The 22,890-nt window shown below is 36.1% G+C and overlaps 1 protein-coding gene and 1 non-coding gene across 2 annotated transcripts; one reads left to right on the top strand and one right to left on the bottom strand.

The window, feature by feature from the left end:
* The first annotated feature begins 1,004 nt into the window (after positions 1-1,004).
* LOC124642428 lies at positions 1,005-6,554 on the top strand. Its single transcript, XM_047180842.1, has 2 exons — positions 1,005-2,069; positions 5,676-6,554. The coding sequence occupies exons 1-2, from the start codon at positions 1,254-1,256 to the stop codon at positions 5,712-5,714; spliced, it is 855 nt and encodes a 284-aa protein (XP_047036798.1). The 5' UTR covers positions 1,005-1,253; the 3' UTR covers positions 5,715-6,554.
* Positions 6,555-7,271: 717 nt separating this feature from the next.
* Positions 7,272-7,343, bottom strand: Trnad-guc. Its single transcript has one exon. It is a non-coding gene; the product is annotated as a tRNA-Asp (tRNA).
* Positions 7,344-22,890: the final 15,547 nt, after the last annotated feature.

Raw genomic sequence — 22,890 nt, 5'->3', positions numbered from 1 at the left:
CAGTTTGAGGGGCATCCGTGGGTCACAGATAGTGATAGTTACCTGTCGCCACTTCATCCATCCAGAATTGATCCGATGCGTAACTTAAATTAATATTTTAAATTAAATATTCTCAAATTCAAGTATAGTTTTGTAACGTTCTCTGCTCACCGTTTAGACTAGGTACGTTAGACGATGTGAGTGCCAGTAACGGATTTGCCAAACTGTAGTACCTAGTATATAGTTATCTGTGCAAAGTGCCTTGCCAATGACAATAGACCAATGAAATGTCTGACCGTTAAAATGGTTTTTACATAATTTTGGTGGTATGGGTTCAAACTAGGTTCTTACAAATTAATAAATTAATCAAGGGACCAACATACCAAGTAGCACAGAATAAAAATGAACAGTTTTGAAGGTTCGTTAAAACACAAACGTTCGTAAAAATGTCACACTCGCATATATGTACGTACTTATGCATATTTGAACTGTGCCAATAAATAGCATTGTTAATCCAATATATCACAGTTTGTAGAAAAACATTCCTTGGACTGACGTTTGACGTTAATTCAATTTTGGATTCTTGGAGAAATCGACAGGCGCGCTGTCTTTTGTTTTACGTAAGTACCTACTTAACATTATTTTTTATTTGTGTAAATTATAGCCTACTAGCCGTTTTGCAGCGGTTTTACCCGCTTCCCGTGGGAACTACTGGCCGTACCGGAGTAAAATACCTATAGACTATGGAACTCAGGAAAATTGTAGCTGTCTATCAGTGAAAGAATTTTGGAAATCCGACCAGCGGTTCCAAAGATTTCCCCCTACATACAAAGTTACAAATACTTCTTTATAATGTTAATGTTCACGTGATCAGAAGGTTGCGTGTTCAAATCACGTCGGGAATGATGTAGTGGGACCTACACTAATTGTTGACGCATCAATATTGTTCATACTGTACTTGCATTGTGTTCGCCTCTCCAGTTGTCCCGTATATCGCACTACCAACGCACGCTACTAAATATTGTGACCGTACCAAATCCCATGTAACCTAATTGGAGTCAGAAAATAAAAGTGTATTAATTAGTATTCAGTTTATTTACTTATCTCTGAACACGACACCCCACCATCTAAATTGGTGACCCCGTGTGGAGAAAGTGTGAACTGTAACCAGTGAATTTGGACTTGTAATTCAGTGAATCGGACGACCGGGGCAACTCACACAAGTGTACGTAGTGTCGGCTTAATATTAGTGCGCGTCAAATTAAGAAATTATAATGTCGTCTGAAGACAAGAAGGTCGTTATTGAAGAACATCAACTGTCGTCCATCTCCATCACAGCTAGAATTCCGGAATTTTGGAAGAAGTCGCCTAGAACATGGTTTATCCAAGCAGAAGCAGTTCTAAATCCTCAGAAGATGTCCGACGAATCAAAGTACCAGGTCCTTATTTCAAAATTACCCCCGGACGCAGTTGAGCAAGTTACACAGATCCTTGTGGATCCCCCTGAGAAAAATAAATATGAGACCTTGAAGAATAAGTTGATATTTATATATCAAGAATCCGAAGAGCGGCAAGTAAAAAAACTCATTGGCGAAATGGAATTAGGCGACCAGAAACCATCACAATTACTAAGAAAAATGCAAGACCTAGCCAGGGGACGAGTAAATAACGAAACACTCATAGTTATGTGGCAGAATCATTTACCAAATTCGGTGCGAGGAGTTTTAGCTGTAACGGAAGAAAAAGATCTAGAGAAATTAGCATCAATAGCGGATAAAATAATGGAAACAACGACTCCCATAAATAGTGTTGCGACTGTCAAACAGGAACCAGGCCCATCCGGTTCTCAGGACCAAATTATTTCGGCAATAAACAAATTGAGTGATAGATTACAAAATTTAGAGTCAAGATCACGAGGCCGTTCAAATAACTGGCGAAGGAATAACTTTAGACGCAACAGATCCAGGTCAGGGTCAAGAAGTCGCACAAGGAAATTCGAAGATCCAAATTGGCTATGTTTTTACCATTATAAGTATCGCAGCAAGGCAACTAAATGCGTGGATCCATGTAACTGGAAGAAAAAACACGACAAGGACAAGCCAGCGGAAAACTAGAGTCGGTGCAGTCTGCGACGGGAGGCTGTGACCGTGCCTTCGGGAATCACCGTCTGTGTGTCAGAGACAGGAAATCGGGCTTAAACTTCTTAGTGGATAGTGGTGCAAACGTGTCAGTGTTACCGCGGAAAGTAGCCTACATGAAAGGTAATACAAGTGAGTGTTGTTATAAACTCTTTGCCGCAAATGGAACTCAGATTAACACGTATGGTACATTGTACTTAGAATTAGATTTAAATCTAAGACGAGCATTCCGTTGGTTATTTACATTAGCGGACGTACAGCAACCAATATTAGGTGCTGACTTCTTAGCTAATTTTCAGTTGTTAATTGACTTGAACGGACGAAGGTTAATCGATCAAGTAACTAATTTAAGCACCAAAGGCAATCTTTCTAATTCTAGTGAGCCCACTTTGAAAACTATCGTAAATAATTGCCCTTATTATGATTTATTATGTGAATTTCCAGAACTAACTAAACCAGTTTCGTACAAAGAAACGCCTAAACATAATGTTTGTCATCACATTGAGACCACAGGACCTCCAGTGCACGCACGAGCCAGGCAGTTACCACCAGACAGGTACGTAAAAGCTAAAAATGAGTTTAAGATTATGCAAGAGCTTGGAATTTGTAGGCCGAGTAAAAGCGCTTGGGCAAGTCCCTTGCATGTTGTTCCTAAGAAGGACGGGAATATTAGACCTTGTGGAGATTATAGACGTTTAAATGCGATTACCAAGCCTGATCGATATCCAGTTCCCCGTCTTCATGATTTTACGTATATGTTAGATAATAAAAAGGTTTTCTCAAAGCTAGATATAAATAGAGCCTATTATTGTGTGCCAGTTTCGGAAAATGACATTGAGAAAACTGCCGTCATAACACCGTTTGGTTTATTCGAATTCGTGCGTATGCCATTTGGATTAAGAAATGCTGCACAAACTTTTCAACGTTTTATGCATCATACTGTTTTACAAGACTTAGATTTTCTTTTTAATTACGTAGATGACGTCATCATTGCATCGGAAAATGAAGAGCAGCATAGAGAACATTTACGAAAAGTTTTTGAACGTTTTAATGAATTTGGTATAACGATTAATTTTTCAAAGTGTAGTTTTGGTAAAGATAAATTAGAGTTTTTGGGTTTTGAAGTCTCTACAGAAGGAATTAAACCATTAGAAGATAAAGTTAAAGCGATTATTGATTTTCCAAAGCCGGATACTGTAGAGGAACTTAGAAGATTTTTAGGCATGTTAAATTTTTATAGAGCTCATATACCTCATTCAGCTGATCATCAGGCAGCGTTAAATAAATATTTAGGGAATTCAAGGCGTAAGGATAAAAGTAAAATCAATTGGACACCTGAAGCTACGAAAAATTTTGAAAAATGTAAAGATGACCTTAAAAATGCTACCTTATTGTATTTCCCATCGGCACATACACCTTTGTCATTGATGACGGACGCATCAGACACAAGTGTAGGTGCAGTATTGCAACAAAAAGTTGATGGAAATTGGAAACCTTTAGGATATTTTTCGAAAAAATTAACTGAAGCACAAAAGAAATATAGTACGTATGATAGAGAACTTTTAGCAATTTATTTAGCAATCATACATTTTCGTAATTTAGTTGAAGGGCAAGAATTAATAATTTTTACAGATCATAAACCATTAACTTTCGCGTTTACTAAATTAGGTACCAATAGAGAAACTTCTAGGCGAACTAGGCAAATTATGTTTATTAGTGAATTTAGTACTGACATACGACACATTAGTGGAAATAATAATATAGTTGCTGACACATTATCTAGAGTTGAAACAATAACATGTCCCACGACGTTAGATTTCGCAGAACTCGCCACTGCGCAGGAAGTTGACGAACAGCTTGCAAAATTATTGAGGGCGTCAAACAACAACAGTAAAGTAATATTGAAACGTGTAACGTTACTCGATACTGATAAACATGTTTATTGCGAAATGTCTACTAATAGTGCAAGACCATATTTACCTGAAAAATTTCGTCGCTTAGCTTTTGATTCTATTCATAATTTAAGTCATCCTGGTATTAAGACAAGTAAAAAATTAGTAAAAGATAGATATTTTTGGCCTGAAATGAATAGAGATATTGGTAATTGGGCTAAAACATGTGTAAAATGTCAAAGAGCGAAAGTTCAAAAACATACGGTTTCCGATTTAGAGTCCTTTAAAAGTACTAAACGTTTTGAGCATATACATATTGATATTATAGGACCGTTACCAACCTCGCCAGAAGGTTATAGATATTGTTTAACGATTATCGATAGATTCACTCGTTGGCCAGAGGCATTTCCACTAAAAGAGATAACTGCAGAAATCGTAGCGAAAACATTATATGAAGGTTGGATTAGTCGTTTTGGTTGTCCTATAAAGCTCACTAGTGACCAGGGTCGTCAGTTCGAAAGTAACTTATTCAAAGAATTAATGATTTTAATGGGAATTATAAAGACACGTACAACTCCGTATCATCCTCAATGTAATGGTTTAGTAGAACGTTGGCATAGATCTTTAAAAGCCGCGTTAATGGCTCGCTTAAATAATAAATGCTGGGTTGACGAATTGGCAACTGTAATGTTGGGGTTACGCACAACGATAAAATTAGATACAGGCGTAACCGCTGCACAAATGTTGTATGGCAGTAATATTAGAGTACCCGGTGACTTTTATGATACAACTGATTTGAAAATTAGCGATTCTGAAAATTTCGTAAATAAGTTAAAAGCTGTAATTGACGGGTTAAAGCCATCTAATAGGAAAAATAAGTCACCAAATAAGATTTTTGTGCATAAAGACTTGTATGATTGTGAATATATTTTTATCCGTAATGACGCAGTACGGAAACCGTTACAACCACCATACGACGGACCATATCGCGTCATAAGTAGAGATAATAAAGTATTTTGTATTCGGTTGCCCGACCGACAAGTTAAAGTTTCTATAGATCGTCTGAAACCAGCGTACATGTTAATAGAGGATGAATCGCAATCTAAAGCAGTTGATAATAGTAATAGGGATGCCGTTTGTCGAAAAGTTACGAAAAAAGTAACAATTCAAACGGACGAACCCGATAGTAAAGTTTATACTACGCGAACTGGTCGAGTAAGCAAAAAGCCATTGAAATACCGATAAATTATTTTATTGTTAAAATGTCAATTTTGCAGATTTATTTAGGACATTAGTTTCAAATTGTGGTATCGTGATCTTTAATTTCATTTACGTTGAGACGATACATCAGTATAGCGGACTAAATTAGCAAAATGGGTTCTAATCAAACGAAAGGGAACGTAACTGTAAACGAAAATTTATCTAATGTGGCCCATGTACATAATAAGTTAAATATTATTGGCATAGTGATGATAGTTATTATAATAATGTTAATCATGGTATTTGCCTACGCACTGAAACGAAGATTTATTAGAGGCGTGAGAAAATGGTTAAGAAAAGAAATGGTAGCCAGTTCTGTAGCCTTACCTAGTATTAAGGTCGAAACTGTGCAACCTCAACATACTTACAATGAGTCCACCGCCAACAGCCAAAGTTGTGCTTTGATAATAATATTCTGATCAAAAACCTTCGTTCTCTCAAGTGATATTATATTTGTGTGAATGTGTAGTGAATGTTAAACAGTAGTGAATGTATATTTTTTATGGCGTCATCATGTCGGATACTGGAGACTCTTGGTCATTCGTACGAGTAGGCCAAGCGTGTAATTTTATTTTTTAATATGTATAGCAGAGTAACCCGGCATGATAACTACCCTTAACGTATATCGTATATAATATAGATTATGTATATTTCATGTTACCTATTATGTATGTAATCACATTAAATGTCAAGACGGACTCGCTAGAAGTGTTCCGCAACTGTAATAGACGTATATGAGTAGTGTATTACATAGATTTAAGGCAGTTACAGGACGTATTGTGTTATATTTTGTTTTTCGATCGTAGGACATTCTGCATAGTTTGTATTGTTGGTACCGGCCGGCCACAATGACTCCAAGAGAGGAGAACAGAGTATAACACAAAGGTTAAGAACATTTTGTACTTAGTTTAAGATTTTTTTTTAGAAAGTTTTGTCCTGTTTGAAGATAGATTTTTTACTCTGTATTTGATATTCAATTTGTAATAATGAACATAAGTTTGAACCCGCACTCTCAGGCACGAGAGGTGTATCTTTTAATCACTAAGCCATTAGGTACAAAGCCAGTAGTACTGAGACAAACATGCGCTTATCGCACAACCCGTCAAGCATCTTGTTTCAAAGTTGTTATTGTATAAATGTATACTGTAAGCAAATTTTTGTTGAGACTGTAATTTAATAATATTGTTTGTGAACATTGTAAGCTTCTTGGATTATATAGCAACTGGATAAGAATATTTTTTTTTGTAAAAAAATCTTTTGTCAAATTTTTTTTTAAAAAAAGGGGAGGAATGATGTAGTGGGACCTACACTAATTGTTGACGCATCAATATTGTTCATACTGTACTTGCATTGTGTTCGCCTCTCCAGTTGTCCCGTATATCGCACTACCAACGCACGCTACTAAATATTGTGACCGTACCAAATCCCATGTAACCTAATTGGAGTCAGAAAATAAAAGTGTATTAATTAGTATTCAGTTTATTTACTTATCTCTGAACACGACACCCCACCATCTAAAGTACCTAGATGTTACTCCGGAAAAAGTAGCTTTTAAACAGTGAAATAATTTTTAAATACAGTTCAGTAGGTAGTTTCGAAGCCTTTAGGGCACAAACAAATAAATAATATTTCGTTTTTATTACTTTAGTATCGATGGCGAAACTAAAAAGCTTGGAAAAAAGATGCCACGTTTATATTTCAATAGTATAAGAATCAAGTCAGTTCAGCATGCAAATAAGACAAAATATAAACAAACTGAAGGAGGAACAATTTAAATTCTATTAGACAGAGTGTCTCGCTGGTCTTTTTTCGAAGCTCTTCCTATAACAGCGAATTTTAGACATCGCGTCGCTTTGATATTCATTGGTTTAGTGTGGATGAGACTTTACTACATATTTGATAAAAAAAATATATTTATTTATAAAAGGTATTAAAAAATTGCCAAAAATACTATAAAGTGTAAAAAAGCAGATTTTGGCATTGGTAGAAATCGCAAAAGAATCTCTCCGGCGGGGAATCGAACCCCGGTCTCCCGCGTGACAGGCGGGGATACTTACCACTATACTACCGAAGATGTGATTACCATTCGCGAAATTACTGTATATGTCGTCACACCTATTAATATTGCGTATAAAGTGGAAAAGAGATTTTTTATTAGAATGAACATGACCAAAGATATTTATACGCTTCATCACTTACTAGATTAAAAAAAAATCAACTACAAATGAAAAATACTCACAAAATAAGTTTAAACTTATGAAACATTTTTTTAACATAAATTAAAAAAAAAAGCTCCCTAGCACAAGAATAAATATTTATACCTATCATTATGGAAACGAACTAACAGACAGATAGCCTACACCATACCATAACATACCTACCCAAAAATGTCCCAAAAAAACTTTACCTTAAATAAAAACCAGTCATATCCACACAAAAACAGTCTCAACCCGTACTTCCGCACTTGTTTCGCGAGCCCCAGACTAGAGACAGTTTGAAATTGAAAAAGAAAACTCCAACAGAATTCCCTCTGAAGAGAAATAGCTGGAAATATTGTAACACAGTTGTGTTGGAAAACGCTATGAATATATTGATAGCGCCTCTGATTGGTCGGATCAACTGCTTACGAATAACTTTGGTTTTTCGAATATGGAATGGATTTAGGTGTTATGATGTTCTTGGAGATGATATAAAAAAATACCTACGATCATTTCATCATTCATTCAGGGGTAATTTTTATCAATAAAAATCTACTTTATCATTTACTGACACCATCATGATTTACCTACTTGCTAGGTTTTCACCTATTAATAGAAGTCTGTTCATAAAAAAAAAATTGGTTGAGTATTTTTTTGAACCTGTAGACAAATAAATTGATCATATAAATAGTTGAAATGATTAAAATCTGGATATAATAGAACGCCTAATAAAAGAGTCATAGCAATGTTTTCATGTGTTATTCTTTGCAGCCGTTTTATGAGAATGCAAGTGAAATTAATAATACATACTTACTAAGTTGTAGCATTATTTTTTATTTTTTTATTTATTCCTTTATTTCAGGCAACTAGGGTCCATAAAAATACAAATACACATATATGGTACACTAGCTTCTGCCCGCGACTTCGTACGCGGATCCTGTCCCTTATGCCAGCGACTACGGGGTCAGCAAAATCAAAGATCTGAACCGTCTGATATTGAATTTTAAGGGCCCGTTGACTTGAAAACAACGGAATACGGATAAACATTAGAAACGTTCCATATATTTAATTAAATTGGACTAAACAAAACGCTGAGAACTGAACCGCAATAGGCGTGATCATAGGGATAAAAGTAGTGATTCTAATAAGTCTGCATTTAAGTTATGTGGCAAAAATGTTACACGTATTATTACGTAAAAAAACATTAAATAGATGACAAAGTCGTGGTGACTTAGTGGAAGTCGTGGTGGTTTAGTGGGTAGAGAACCAATCTCTCAAGTATGAGCGTGCGTCTTTGATTCCAGGTCTGGCAAGTGCCTGCCAATGCAACTTTTCTAAGTTCGTATGTACTTTCTACGTATATTTTGGATACCAATAACCGTTATTTGGAGGGGATGTTAAACTGTAGGTTCCGGCTGTCATTGAACATTCTTGGCAGTCGTTATGGGTAGTCAGAAGCCAGTAAGTCTTACCAAGGTATGTTGGGTTGAGCGGGTAACCAGGTTGTGGAGGTCAGATAGGCAGTCGCTCCTTGTAAAACACTGGTACTCAGTTGCATCGTGACTGGAAGTCGACCATAACATAATTGGGACAAAGGCTCTTGAGATAATAACGACAATAATAATGAGATATAGGCACCGCAGGACATCTGAGGCTGATGACGGGGAGTAGCAACCCCGCGGGGCTATACTATATGCTGAGTTCTCCAGGGAGAGTATCCCCCATCTCCGGCCGGTCGGAGTGAACCATGACGGGGGTAGGTCTCACGCCTCTGGCTTGGCTTGGCCGTCCAGAGTGGAGTCGCTAGAGCAGGATTAGTAGCCCTGCTCGGAGGGTAGGTGCCTCATGGTAAGCACAGGGAGCGCGTAATCTGTGTTTAAAGTCCGCCGAGGTATCCTCACGCTTCAGGTTCCCGGGGGCCCAGTAAGTGAGGTGGCGAGTCTCCACCTGCCATTTTTACATGTACCATTGACATCCACTAACATCCCATCACAAATAGCCCAAGTAGTTTCCCTCAATAGTTAGCAATAGTTTAGCACAGAACCGGGGATTGTCTTTTTTTTAACGACGTCCACCGGTGAATGTCCTTGGGTTCATTTCTATAGTGTATAAAGGGATAATCGACGGTATTGTGTCACCATTTCATTAAAGTTGTCTCAAAAGGGCTTCAGCGTGTTGGCTTCGGCCCCACGTTTGCCTCCCAAAAATTCGGAACTCTGTAGTCCCGAGGTCTGGAAGAGACATACAAAATAATAATGAGATATAACGCAACAAAGTCGGAGAGTGAGGGCTCGTGACGCCACGTCTAAGTATGTAAAATTTGTACTAAGCAGTGACTTAACGAAGCGTTGTTGTATCTTCGTTATTATTTGTTTGTGAGAGAGAGAGAAAAGAAAAATACGTGTCCATTATTTTAGGATAGGATTCACCATACCTATTTCATAACATTCATTTCTATACATTTCAAGTGTAGTATTGCTCTTGAAGTTTCATATCAGGTGTTCCAGATCTTCGATGTTTATACATCAATAGAGAGTGCTTATCAGATTGAACCACTTTTGCTAAAACGTCATATCTTCATATGCTATAGTCTAGCTGGACTCCTGGAGTTCCACATCAGGTGTTTTACACCTTCAATTTGTATAAGTCAACAGAGAGTGCTTATCAGATTGAACAACTTTTGCTAAAACGGCATACCTGTATATGGTACAGAGAAGCTGGGCTCTTGGGGTTCCACATCAGGTGTTCCAGATCTTCAAATTTATTATCTCAACTAAAAATGCTCATCACATGAAACAATTTTTGCCATGGCACCATTTTTATATCTCTTATAGTTTTGTTGGTCTGTTGGAGTTCTGCATCAGGTCTTCAAGTTTCGAAGATATATTATAGCCTATATGTTGACCAGGCTTAATACTGATACAACAAAGAAAAAATCATTGAAATCCGTTCAGTAGTTCCGAAGATTAGCGTGTACAAACAAACAGACATACAGACATACAGACATACAGACATACAGACATACAGACAAACAGACAGAATTTTTTTTTTGGATTTGTGCTCCATTACTGTTTCTAAACCCCACCCAACTATTATTTTTTAAATATATTCAATGTACAGACACAGTTTTTTTACAGATTTATTATATGTATAGATTACAATACTTATGGTATTTCCTTTGGTTTCATGAGAATTACTACATCTGTATTATCAATATCCACCAAACTGCATGTCTTACATAATTACCTACATAACGATATGCAAATTGTGTTATTTAATATTTTTCTAAACTTCTCTATGTTAAATATAATCTAAACAAGTTATTTTCTTTGCACAAACAGTACTTTTAGGTATTTTCGTGAAATTCCATTTTGGGGATACTTTCGTACCTAAGTCCTCAAAATACACACAAATTATACACGTGTGAAAAAAATATAGGTACTCAAATAATAAGTCTCAATCTCTTCTCTCTTCTCTGTTTAAATATCTTCTTCTGCCTCCTGCCCTGTTCCCAATTTTATTTTGGGTCGGCGCAATATGTCATCCTCTTCCATTTTCCCCTGTCACTCGTCATACTCACACTCACACCCTTCCTATTCATGTCATCTTTCAGGCAATCTATCCATCCTTTTCTTAGGTCTTCCTCTTCCTCTCCATCCATCTACATTCATACTTAGCTACTTTTGTTAGGTCTTCCTCTTCCTCTCCATCCATCTACATTCATACTTAAACCCTAGTGTTTAAATCTAGTACGTAAATAAGCCTAGATAGCACAGTCACAGTTCTCAAAGTGAGCTAGTAGCTAATAAAACCACCGGGACTCCGGGTCACGGGCAATTTAAGTTCAAAACGACGCGTTCCTCTTCCAGGCTAGGAGTTACGACGACTGGTAGGAAATGTTCTTAGGTAATATGCTTATTTAATATTTAATGTGAAAGTATATCTGTCTATCGGTCGGGCTTTTACGTCTTAAATACCACGGTTAGTAGCTGTTTCCCGTGTTTTCCCGATTTTCACCCGCGTCCCGTAGGAACTTCGTCCCATATGTACGGGGACAAAAGATACATACCAACTCAGACATTTGGGTATAGTGTAGCTTCCCATCCGTGAAAGATTTTTTCAAATCGAACAAAAAAATCCTTTTTACAATAATATTAGTAGAATAATATAGATTACTACAAGCTGTTTCCCGCGGTTTCGCCCGAGTTTCGGTGGAACTTCAGTAATTTATAAACAAAAAAACCTGTATTATATTAGTAGGTTAGCAAGTACAGTCAACTTCAGGTCAGTGGTAACAGTTTTGTAGGAAAATGGTACTTATTACTATTGTGTTAAGGTGCATGACAGTTACCACTGATGTGCAGTCTACCGTACATATATATGTTTTACCCCTTTATATAAATATAAGACATAAAAAATCTAGCTCCTTCTATCTTTTCGTACCTCGTAGACGGCAGACGGTTTCTATGTAATTTAAGCAGGTCGTCCGTCCGTACTCCGGTACGGCCAGAGTGCCTGTTTCATTTTGTATAGCCTTAATCACTGGGTATGAGGTGAACTGACGTTACTAGATTTAGACTAGGTTTATTCAAGTTTTTAATAAGTGAGTATCTACATAAACTGACGTGAGTTAACTTTGCTGATCTTGTAGTAAAATAAACTAGACGTAGAGTGCCTATTAATGTTTTAAACACGACGGAAAAAATAAGTGGGTAAGTAGCATTCTGGGGTTGCTGGGGAGTATTGCGCCACTTCTTCTTCCCAGTAATGACACATAGGAAGTGGTGAAGGATGAGCGTTTTTGGGGCTGTCTCATGTAATCCTGACGATCGAAAAGTACTGTTTTTCAGCCTACTTTTAATAAATGATTTTTGATTTTGACTCATGAGGGGAACGCTTTAACTAATAATGAATGAAATACAGAATCAGATCAGCTTTGAATAGGCTCGTGCAAAAAAGTACCAATATGAATCGCAAAAAAAATATATTGGGAACAGATTTCCATACTAAAAAACGCAAGAGTATTAAACAACTTGGCAATGGGTATTATAATAAAATAAAAACAAAACACGACGCAACAGTGGTGGAAACCTGGCCGTGACGTGCATTGTACATACGTACACTGCAGGACAGAATAATTGGCGCCTATGTATGGCAATGTTTTAAATTGTACGCTTTAAAATTTAAAATATTGTAATGGTTGTTAACAGGATTTTTTTGTTGTGTTTATAGTTGTTGTTGATGGTAGTTTAAATCCAGTTTTTATATTTGAGCTGCTTGATACACAAAATTTTGACTATATATTTTAAAAGTAGCTTAGCTACCATACAATTTCTAAGTCGTTCTTTTCTATGGATTAATAAGCTAGAATACTAGAATCAATCATACCGTTTTGATATTCATAAGTGCATGTTAAGATATAAATGATATTGGTTTTGTTCAGATTTGGTAAAAAAATAACAATTAAAAACCGAAATCTGTGACGTCTATAATAGATATCTCAAAATATAAATGTCAATAAATTGAAACCAAACCTTATTGATTGATCTATCCACACAAATGCAATAATGAAGTACCGATCACGTTTCAACAACTCCTATAAAAACAACAGAGGAGCCCATTTTCCTTGGCCTCGAGTGTATTCAAACTCACGTTGTTTGTCTCACAATAAAAAGGTATTTATTAGAAGCGCGTCCATTGTTCGTATTTTCTCAAAGATTGGATATTTTCATTATGAAACATGGCTGATAATTAACTTGAAATATAACCTCTTATGATTGAGATGTTTCGAAGTTGTTAAGAAAAGATCAAGCTTGGTATTTTCTTGAGGGTAAACAGAGGTATATATTAATTACATGTTTGACTTCAAAATCAAAATAAATTTTAATTCTTATAAATGCGATAATATCTCTGTTTGATGGTCTATCGGTCTGGCTTTTACATACCTAACTATTAGTAATCTGTGCTTTTACACCAAAATTACTGAACCGATTTTTCTCTACAGAGCCTCTAGTCTCATTTTATCCGGATGCTGGAAGTAGTTCCCACAAAAAACGGTAGAAATTGCCCATGCATAAGAAAGTTCCATTAATTTCGAAAAATAATATTTCGTTTTTACTTACAAAAATCTTCACATTTCAGTAAGAACAAAATCTTACTTTCCTAAGCAAATAGTCTCCTAAGAGTATTTAAAGAGGAATTTTCTTTCAAAATAATATTAGTAAAGTAATTTGGCTGTCGCAACGTTCATTAATTCTTCATCTTTTTTACAAAGATTATGATAAAATTCATTTTCTCTCACTTCCGTAAACATTGGTATTATAGTGTGGCCATGTAATCAGCGAGCGAGTATTATATCACTTGGTCCTTTTGCTTAATGCGTTTGGATAAAAGGACCAACAGTGTAAGGCATTTGGCAGTTTAGGTCTATAATCGTATTACCATGCTCTTAATTCAGAAGGTTTTTTCTTTAATATAATCGAATACTCCAGTTTTCTCAGGAGTATTAATAAAGATTTGTTCAATGAAAATAATCATGATATCAATCCTACTCTTATAGATTATAGCTACATTTCACATTATACGCTAAATTACGTTATGTATTTGTAGCAGAGTATAATTCGCTGACTTCATGGCCCCAACTAAAGCGGATCCCTCTCATATGTGATAGAAATTACGTTTTACATTGAAACTCATATAATGGGAAGTGGATGTGTTATAGACGTACTTAATAAATTAATATGCAAACACCATTAGCAGGGGACAGCAATTTTCCCTTGCTACAAGATAATTCAAGTATCTTATAGCTTTGGAAGTAAAACACTGGTGTAAAATATTTTTAATCCATGTGAAACACTGGTACTCAGTTGAATCAGGTAAGATTGGAAGCCGACCTCAACATAGCTTTTAGCCGATTATCGGCCACGGCGACTGTTCTCATGTAAGGAGATCAGCCAGCTGCGGAGGACACATGCTGCCAGCTGCGGAATAATAAAAACGCGCTAGACTACAGAGGCCTTTTTTTTGGTTTTGATGGGAAATCATCACATGACCTCCCGCTGTGGGCGCAGCGTGAGTGTGTTAGACTCTTACTGACTAAAACCCACCAAGTTCCTTCTTAAGCCCTTTATGTACTAGCGCGGTAACTCTTTCGAACAATCCCTCAGACACGACATAGGCTGTAGGTATCCATTGTCGTTCTCCCGTATCTTTCAGGCTCATAAAGTGCATTGAACGCTCGCATTTTGCATGATGCAGTTTGTGAATATAATACCCTATAATAAAGTGTCCGGCTCGTAGATAATCTATTGTCAATGAAGAGGGGGACAGGCAGATGGATGGGGTGGGGATGTAGTGGCACGAGAACAGCGATTTTGGGTGTCAGTCACCTTCAGGGACGCGGTGATTTTTATAATAATAAATTAATGTTACATTATAGAATAGACGTATACATTTTAGACAACACGTTGAAAATATGTCAATGTTACCATCATCAGCTTTTTATGTATTTTAGTATTTTTAGCCTAGTAGTAGTAGTAGTAGAGATACTATGTACATCTTCATAAAGTAATAGTCCTTGCGCCTCTTCTAACGTTTCCTTCATAATTCGTGGGTCTTTAGCTTCAGCATCCAATTTCCGTCTGCAATTATAAGCAGATAGTCTAAATCTGTTGTAACAAATAATCACATAATCAAATAGTAGTTTTTGTCCTGAGAAGTAGGCACTTGATATAAACAAGGATAAGGATAAATCGCTATCGCTTATACACAGTGACCGCTACCCCTACGTTCAGCGACCGGTGAAACAAGAGGCCCTATTGTCAAGTCTACTATCTACAGATACGGAAAAACCCACACTAAATCTAACACTCAAGCTGCCGTAAAATCAACCTTATGCCCCCGACATTACAGCCTTTCCAACCGCATGACTAACATAGTCTTCAAGTATCGCGATACAAACTTTTTAGCCGCACACAAGATGATCGAAATTAGACTTTATTGTGAAAGAGTTAAGGGGGAGAGTAGATGTAAGTGTAACATAGTTTCAGCCAGACGCGATGGTTAAGCACTCAATGTACCCTTTATCTTAGATTAAAAATGGGGGGAAAGGGGGTAGTCAGATAGGTAGGTGTTGATATTTATCGAAAATCGACGTCATTACAATAGTGTCTGACGGTATTCTTTAGCATTTGCACTTAAATTATAGGAGGGTTTTAGAAAGATCTGTCATTCAACAAATGCGTTTGTTTGTTGTGAAAAAATGCTATGATTTTTGATAAAAAATATATAGACGTTTTTTCTTTATCGATGGCGCATTGAGTCATGACATCAAGGGTTGAAAATGATGAATAGAGAGCTACAGATTTTTTTTAATCTTTGCAAAAGGCCAGAGGAAAGGATAATCGAAGGTGCTTAAATTGTACAGGATTTTAAAAAAATAACTAAGGTACTGTCTATAAAGTTTGAGAATCGTTTTTGTGAAACTTATCAATTTGCAATTCGAAATTATTTATAGCCTGTAATTTATAACCATACATAGATAAACATGTTTTAAAATATCTTTGTTTTCAATGACATTTATAATATAAGGCTTTTAGACTGACTGAATTCAGACACACCCAAAACCTTTTACTTAGGTAACCAAACTTACATTGGCATTCAAAATCAACACAGATATAAAGTCAATAGCAAGTTCATACAAAGTTATTCATCTCGCGAAGTGAAGATTATGTTTAGAAACAAGGGGCCTTACTACAAAAACTTTAAACCCTGTTTTACACTTGTCTAATAAAATTTTGGCTGCAAAATGAACCATATGTCAACGTCATAATTTGACATTTTTTTAGACAAGGCATAAACTGACGTTTAAAAGTTTTTGTGGTAAGACGGTCTGAGTTTGAGCACTAACTAATGTTATTTGCTCACCCCTCGTTGGCAGTTGTTCGTGGTGAAGGGTGGCGTAAGTGGCGCTTCATTTTGTTTTGTGTTTATATAGCTGTGTAGGTTTTGAAATTTCGAAGCAAGTGGTTTTTGATTGTGTGAGCTTTTGAAGACATAGGTACTTATGTGGATGATAAATTTTAAGTCTTTTCAGACTTTTTTGCAAAAATGTCTCAATTGTATATGTTGTTGTAACCATAGAAACCCTTTGTATTAGGTATTCAAAATAAAAAATGAAAATAATGTTTAAAGATACAGAAAAAAAGGATTTTTTACGTCAGTACAACCTAATTCTTTTAAAGATTTAAAGAGCTTTTACCCTTAAAATAAGTTTGTCATCATATTCACCCACTAAACATGAAATCGCAAACATTACACTCAAGATTCAGATAAAAACTCACTTATTCACGCAACCCAACGCGCTAAACAAACCAAAACTACAAAGATCACATACAAAGTACAATAGCAAATAGACACATGTGTAATACTCCAAACTCTTGGAGAACAAAATTACAAGCGGACATGTCATAATGGAAAATCTACTAAGAAAGTCGCGCGCCACTGACTATGCGGGTTACTGACTACGCTCTCATACGCTTTTTTTGAAACCCATATTCTAATCAATCTTCGACAGATATCTTAAGGAACCCGAATTAGTTTACTAGTAACTGATCGTTTTGTTACGTCATTTAGGAAAGGAATAGTGAGTGCACCTGTGTCTTCGCTAATGCTTGTGCACTATATGTCCTGCGCAGTTGGCCAATCTCCTTATACGTTAACAGCCGCCGTAGCCGATAATCGGCTAGGAGGACATCATCATCATTTATTTATTTATACTTTTTTGCACACATTTTACACAAATGAAAAACAATGTACAATGGCAGACTTAACGCCTTAGGCGTTCTCTACCAGTCAACCTATAGGTGGAGGAGAAATTTCATGGCATCATCATCACGGTATTTTACCTACAAGAAGGAGCTTAACCTACCTGCTTTGTAACTTCTCCGCTCATTTTTCCATCGTACACGTCCAAGCCTTACAATTAAGCTTTGTAAACCGACTGACCTCGAACAATGGTAGAGAACAATAAATTCTGGTCCTTTGTACCACGAAATTATATCAATAGAGCGAAAGGACCAATATTGACACTGGTAGTGTGAGGTGGGTTCAGAATGTGATAAGAATGCGTACATGGGGATTAATATTGTATTAGAATGTTCACTTAACACACTAACTTTTTACCGCAGTTTCCCTCGGGTCTAAGGGGAGTTTTTTGCGTACTCGGACAAAATATAGCTCACTTAATGAAAGAATGTTTTAAATAGGTTTAGAAAATGTTTCCTCTTTATTATAATTAACTTATAAACTAGCATATAAATAGTAGTAGGTATATAATAAAAATAGATTTTTATAATTTACGTTACACCACACGAGTTTTTATTTTTCACAGAGATTCGATATAAAAACTAAAAAATCTAGCACATAAAATAAATCCAAAATTATCAAAGCATTACAATATTTTAAGCTCGAACAATAACCAGCAAATTCCATTTAATCCGTAGGTACCCTCTAAAATAAATTGTACAAAAAACCTTTTTTCCTAGAAAATCAAATAACTATCCCTCATAACGATATAAGCCTCAAAAAATATACTTTTTGAGGCTTTCGAACCTCGTTAATGCCGAACCCAGCCGTATATAAAATCAAGGTACCTACCCAATCAACAAAAACAATACAAGAACAGATATTATTCTGTTCATAGTTCATACATATTTCACCTGGAGCTGTATTCGCGGTAATCACGTTGGAATTGAGCCAATCGTATGAAAAATTGCAATTGGACGCCGAGTCGCCGTGTCGGTTACATTATAACATCGTCTTGTTCGTTTTAAAATGGTTCTTTTTTGTTCTTTTTTTGGTTTTTTGCTGATAGTTTTTATGTCTTTGGGCTTGCAATGGATGGTTGGTCTTTTTCGTTTAAATGTAAAAGTTATGGTTTCGTTTCACAGATTAGTGTATGTTTCTTTATGAAAAAAAATATTTTTTGGATATTCAGTATTCAGTATTCTAAATGCTCTTGGGTAGGTGCCTAAATGGTCTTATCAGAAACAAAAGTACCCTTTATTTTTCTCAGGATCCAGGATGGTTCAATAGAGTTAAGTGTGGCCCTGGTACACAAAAGGAAAAGAGGTTTTAATCAGTAAAAGTCTGACTAATTATCGTTTATTTCAAAACTTACATAAGTACTTGTATTTATCTGTATCTTGGAATACTAGTATGCGTCAATATTTTTACAAAATTAAATAGCACAAATTCTCTGCAGGGAAAATAAAAAGACTACATAAATAAAAAACATTGTTCATTTACTCCAGTAAAAAATACAAACTACATAAAATAAAACTAAAATAGGAAATAGAGCGAAAAGATACGAGACAAACAAAATAATGAAAATACAGTGTAAAAAGTTCAATGTATTGACATTATCGCGAGTACGGCATACGAAGCAGAAGTGAAAACAAAAAAAGTGGAAAATAAAAGAAAACAAGGTAAACACCGATTCGTATTTTATATCGGATTTATTGGACCGCCGGCTTGTGTTGTGTTGCCAAACTGAAAAATACTACAGCTTTTATGGGAAAATGTTTAATTGTGATGTTGAAATTGTAAATGCTTTGTATTTGCGTAAGTTTTATTGTTATGCAGGTGGTGGTGATGGATATATTTATAACTATATCCATGGGTAAATGTTTCCTATTTTGTGTGAAAAGCTAACCAAACAAAATACTCAAAGAACCTTTTTGTTTGTACTCTGAATGCTCCGAAGCTATTGTACCGATTTAAAAAAAAAAATTAACTGTTGGAAAGCTACACAATCCTCCAGTAACATAGGCTATATTTAATCCCTGTACTGGAAGAAAATTCTCCAGAATCCGGATAAAATCGCAAGAAAACATCTACCCCACCATAAAATCTTCGATAAAAAACTTACCGAATAATGTAGCACGTAACTAAGATTGACACTTCACGGGTCAAAGCGACCGCCTATATCTTCGCATCTTGCGGTCTATGACGCTTCAAGTGTTGGTAAGGACCTCTTAGGATAGCTGAGGGTCCCCTAGGTCCTTGTAAGTAAGGTAGGAGAGATTTTACGAGATTTTGAGGTCGATACGGGTAGTGATAGGGAATTTTGTAATGTTAAAATGGTTTTATAATTTTGTGGACGAAATTTTTGAGGAGGTTTTAGAAAATAAGCATAGATGAAAAGCGTAACTGTGTACTATAATACGGCTAAAGCTGTTTCTTTGGGTAAATACACGGAAAAAGATCGATAAGATGCACCAAAAAGATCGAGAAGAGCCACCAAAATGAGGCACCGAAATTTATAAAATGAAAACCTAAGTAGTCTTTACTTAGGTTTTCATTTTATAAATTTCGTTTATTTTTCATTTTAAAAATTTTAAGAATAGTTTATGTTAGAATTCATGCGCGTATAGTGCATACCTATAGTAGTTTTGCTGTCCTTCCATATAAAGAGAGTGGCAAATAATATAGTAAATAACGTCTAAAAGGCAAAAACTAAAAGCGTACGATCTCTATGTTGATAAAAACAAATAATGTTATTATATTTGCTTGAAATACATGTTATACATGTTTGAAAAGATTTATAGATTGGAATATTTTGCAGGCGTGTGCGAAAGTGCGATCAAAATTCAATTACGACTTTTTAAAACGCAACTTTTCCATGTTTGTCCATTAGGTAGAAGCTTTTAGCTATGGTTTTTCAAATTTTGGTTCATTTTTCGACATAACAAGATTTAAACGCTAAAAAGTATGAAACTATCGGCCTATAGCAACTTTTAAGAGATACCGAGCCTTTTCTCAGCTATTTTGAGGTCAGCTTCTCATCTAATCGCATGCAGCTCACTATTTCTATTTTACATAAAGCCTATCTTTCCTCCTCAATCAAATTACCAGGCCAACCCCCTTGTTAAGAGTGCTGGTCAGATTGGATTTTGACTACTCATAGAAATTACGAAAATCTGTTCAAATCACACCAGCTTCTATAACTTGTATAAAAGACAAAATTCACAATCCACCTTTATCAATATACCACTCAATTACCAATCAAAAAATTCTTTCTCAGAACCTGGCAACATCAAACGCACACAAGAAAAAAACCGAAATGAATAAAACATCACTGAAAATGTGACCTGAGGGGACCGATAGCATTCGGAGCTGAGATTTGAAACCATACGCCTAAAATGGATTGTTTCTTCTCTAACCAGTTTATCTGTTTCCTCAAGTTTCTTAGGTGAGAGGATTTTTGTAAGAAACTACATCCTTCTTTTTGGGGGCAACACCTTTTTGCAATAGATGTGATTGCATCTCATTGATTTTGGGCTCTCGTAACCAGTTTTAATCCCTACTAATATTATAAATGCGAAAGTAACTCTGTCTGTCTGTTACGCTTTAACGTCTAAACCACTGAACTGATGTTAATAAAATTTGGTACAAAGATAGAGTTGACCTTAAGAAAGAACAAGAACATAGGATAGTTTTTATCCCGGACTTTTGAAGAATTCTCTTGGAAACGTGATATAACCGAACTCTACACGGGCGAAGCTGCGGCCGGAAGCTAGTTCTTTATACTGATAGCTGACTGCAAAATTATTCTAAGAACGCATAACTTAGGCATAGATACCGTAATATAATTCCCATTTTAAAGTAGAAAAAAAACCTAAAGTTTTTACTCTAAGCCCTTCAATCAACTCAAAATAACAAGGGCCATTCAAAAACAGCCGAATCGCGAAATCCTTTTAGTGATATTGAAATTTTCAGACGCTTGAAAAGTTTTCACCGTTTCAGAACCGGTATGATGCTCTCGACTCGAAAGCTTAAAACTTTAGATTGTAGTAATAACTTAGTGGGTAGTTTGAAATTTGGAACGTACGCTTAAGTCTGAAGACAATACGAATTTGGAATTAGGGAATAACAATACAAAAAAAAGTTTGTTCTATTGTTCTGGGTTACAATTTGAAATTGGAATGTTAAAGTTCCGAGAATTGCTACTATATTGGTAGTTTTTCTCATGAACGACAAACTTTTAAATGCGGAATTGAAAAAACGTAAACTATTTTAATACTTTTAACAACAGATTTTGATCGATCGATCTGTAGCTTCTCTACATTGCATTGAAACTGAATTAAATATCTCTGATTGCACAAGGCAACACTTGTACGAGTTTTATTCTCCATGGCGTAAACTTAATACTTAAATACCACCATGAGCATACTAGAAATATGCCAACTGGCAGCCATACTCCTATTAAATTGAAAAAACTAAAGTGCTCACTCGTATAATAGATTTTACGTGCCTGTTTATGGCCACCAGAGGCTACAGTTGGTGGCAAAGGTTTTTTGCGTTTTACTTCATATTTATTACTGCGCTTTTTAGGTTACGGATCCCCAAAATAATTAAAAAAAAAAACACTCTTATAAAACCTTTTCTTTCACACTTCTCGGTTTGTAAAAATCATGATCAGGAACGCATAGAGATATGAGCATATTTTAAACAAAAAAAAATACCTACCATCGAATTGAGAACCTCTACCTTTTTCGGAAGGAAATTGAAATTGGTACTTTATGTATACTGTGGTCTACGGTCCCGAAAAAGTTTTGCCTTAAAATAAACTTATTCCTCAAAAGATTTAAATAAAGTAAAAGGAATTCGTTACAAGTCACACTGATTAACATATTTACATAATATTTACAAAATATTTACATTAATTTTATAAATTAAAAATAAACTTATATATACAACTTAAAACTAATACATTGCATCAAAAAATTGCTCCTCATCGCTGTCACTGGGTAATGTACCCAGAAGGCTGGCAGCATTGCCACGTTGGATGGCAATGCTCAACCTCTGTGCGAAATAAAAGCCAGCCCTTGGGTCACGAGAAGTGTCAACAAGGCGCTTAGAAATTTCCTTCGCAAGCGCGTGAGCACTCGGACCCCACGGCCCGAGAGTTTCAACCCCAAACGGCTCAAACATGTAATTCCCGATAAGGCTACTATATTTGCGCCGATTGAGGTCCTCTGCTTGTGAAGCGGCGGAGCCAACACAACACGCAGTTCTAGGAAGATGGGATGGCGCAAGAGTGTCGACGCAGGTCGCGTCCCACACTAAAGTCCTACCCATCTTCCACGGAAATAGCGACATGCCGTCTGGTCTCTTGCCATCGTCGCGTGCCAAACCATTTGGTTCAAGTACGGCTGGCACGCCGACGGCAACAAGAGCCCGACGGATCACGTCGTTGATATTCGCATGTCGTGGTATGCGGCCCGCACTCCGACTGCACGACAGGCCGTGGTGACCGAGGCTGTTGACAGCTTCCCCGCAGTGGCAGCGGTGAAAAAAATGGTGGTGGTTCCTCAAAAGTGTTTCCGTATTTCTAAAAAATTACTTCGTTATGCGACCTAC

This window comes from Helicoverpa zea, chromosome 24, assembly GCF_022581195.2.
Source record: "Helicoverpa zea isolate HzStark_Cry1AcR chromosome 24, ilHelZeax1.1, whole genome shotgun sequence".
In the NCBI taxonomy this organism is placed as follows: Eukaryota; Metazoa; Arthropoda; class Insecta; order Lepidoptera; family Noctuidae; genus Helicoverpa; species Helicoverpa zea.
The sequence above is the reverse complement of the archived record's forward strand: the minus strand, read 5'-3'. Positions and strand labels throughout refer to the sequence as shown.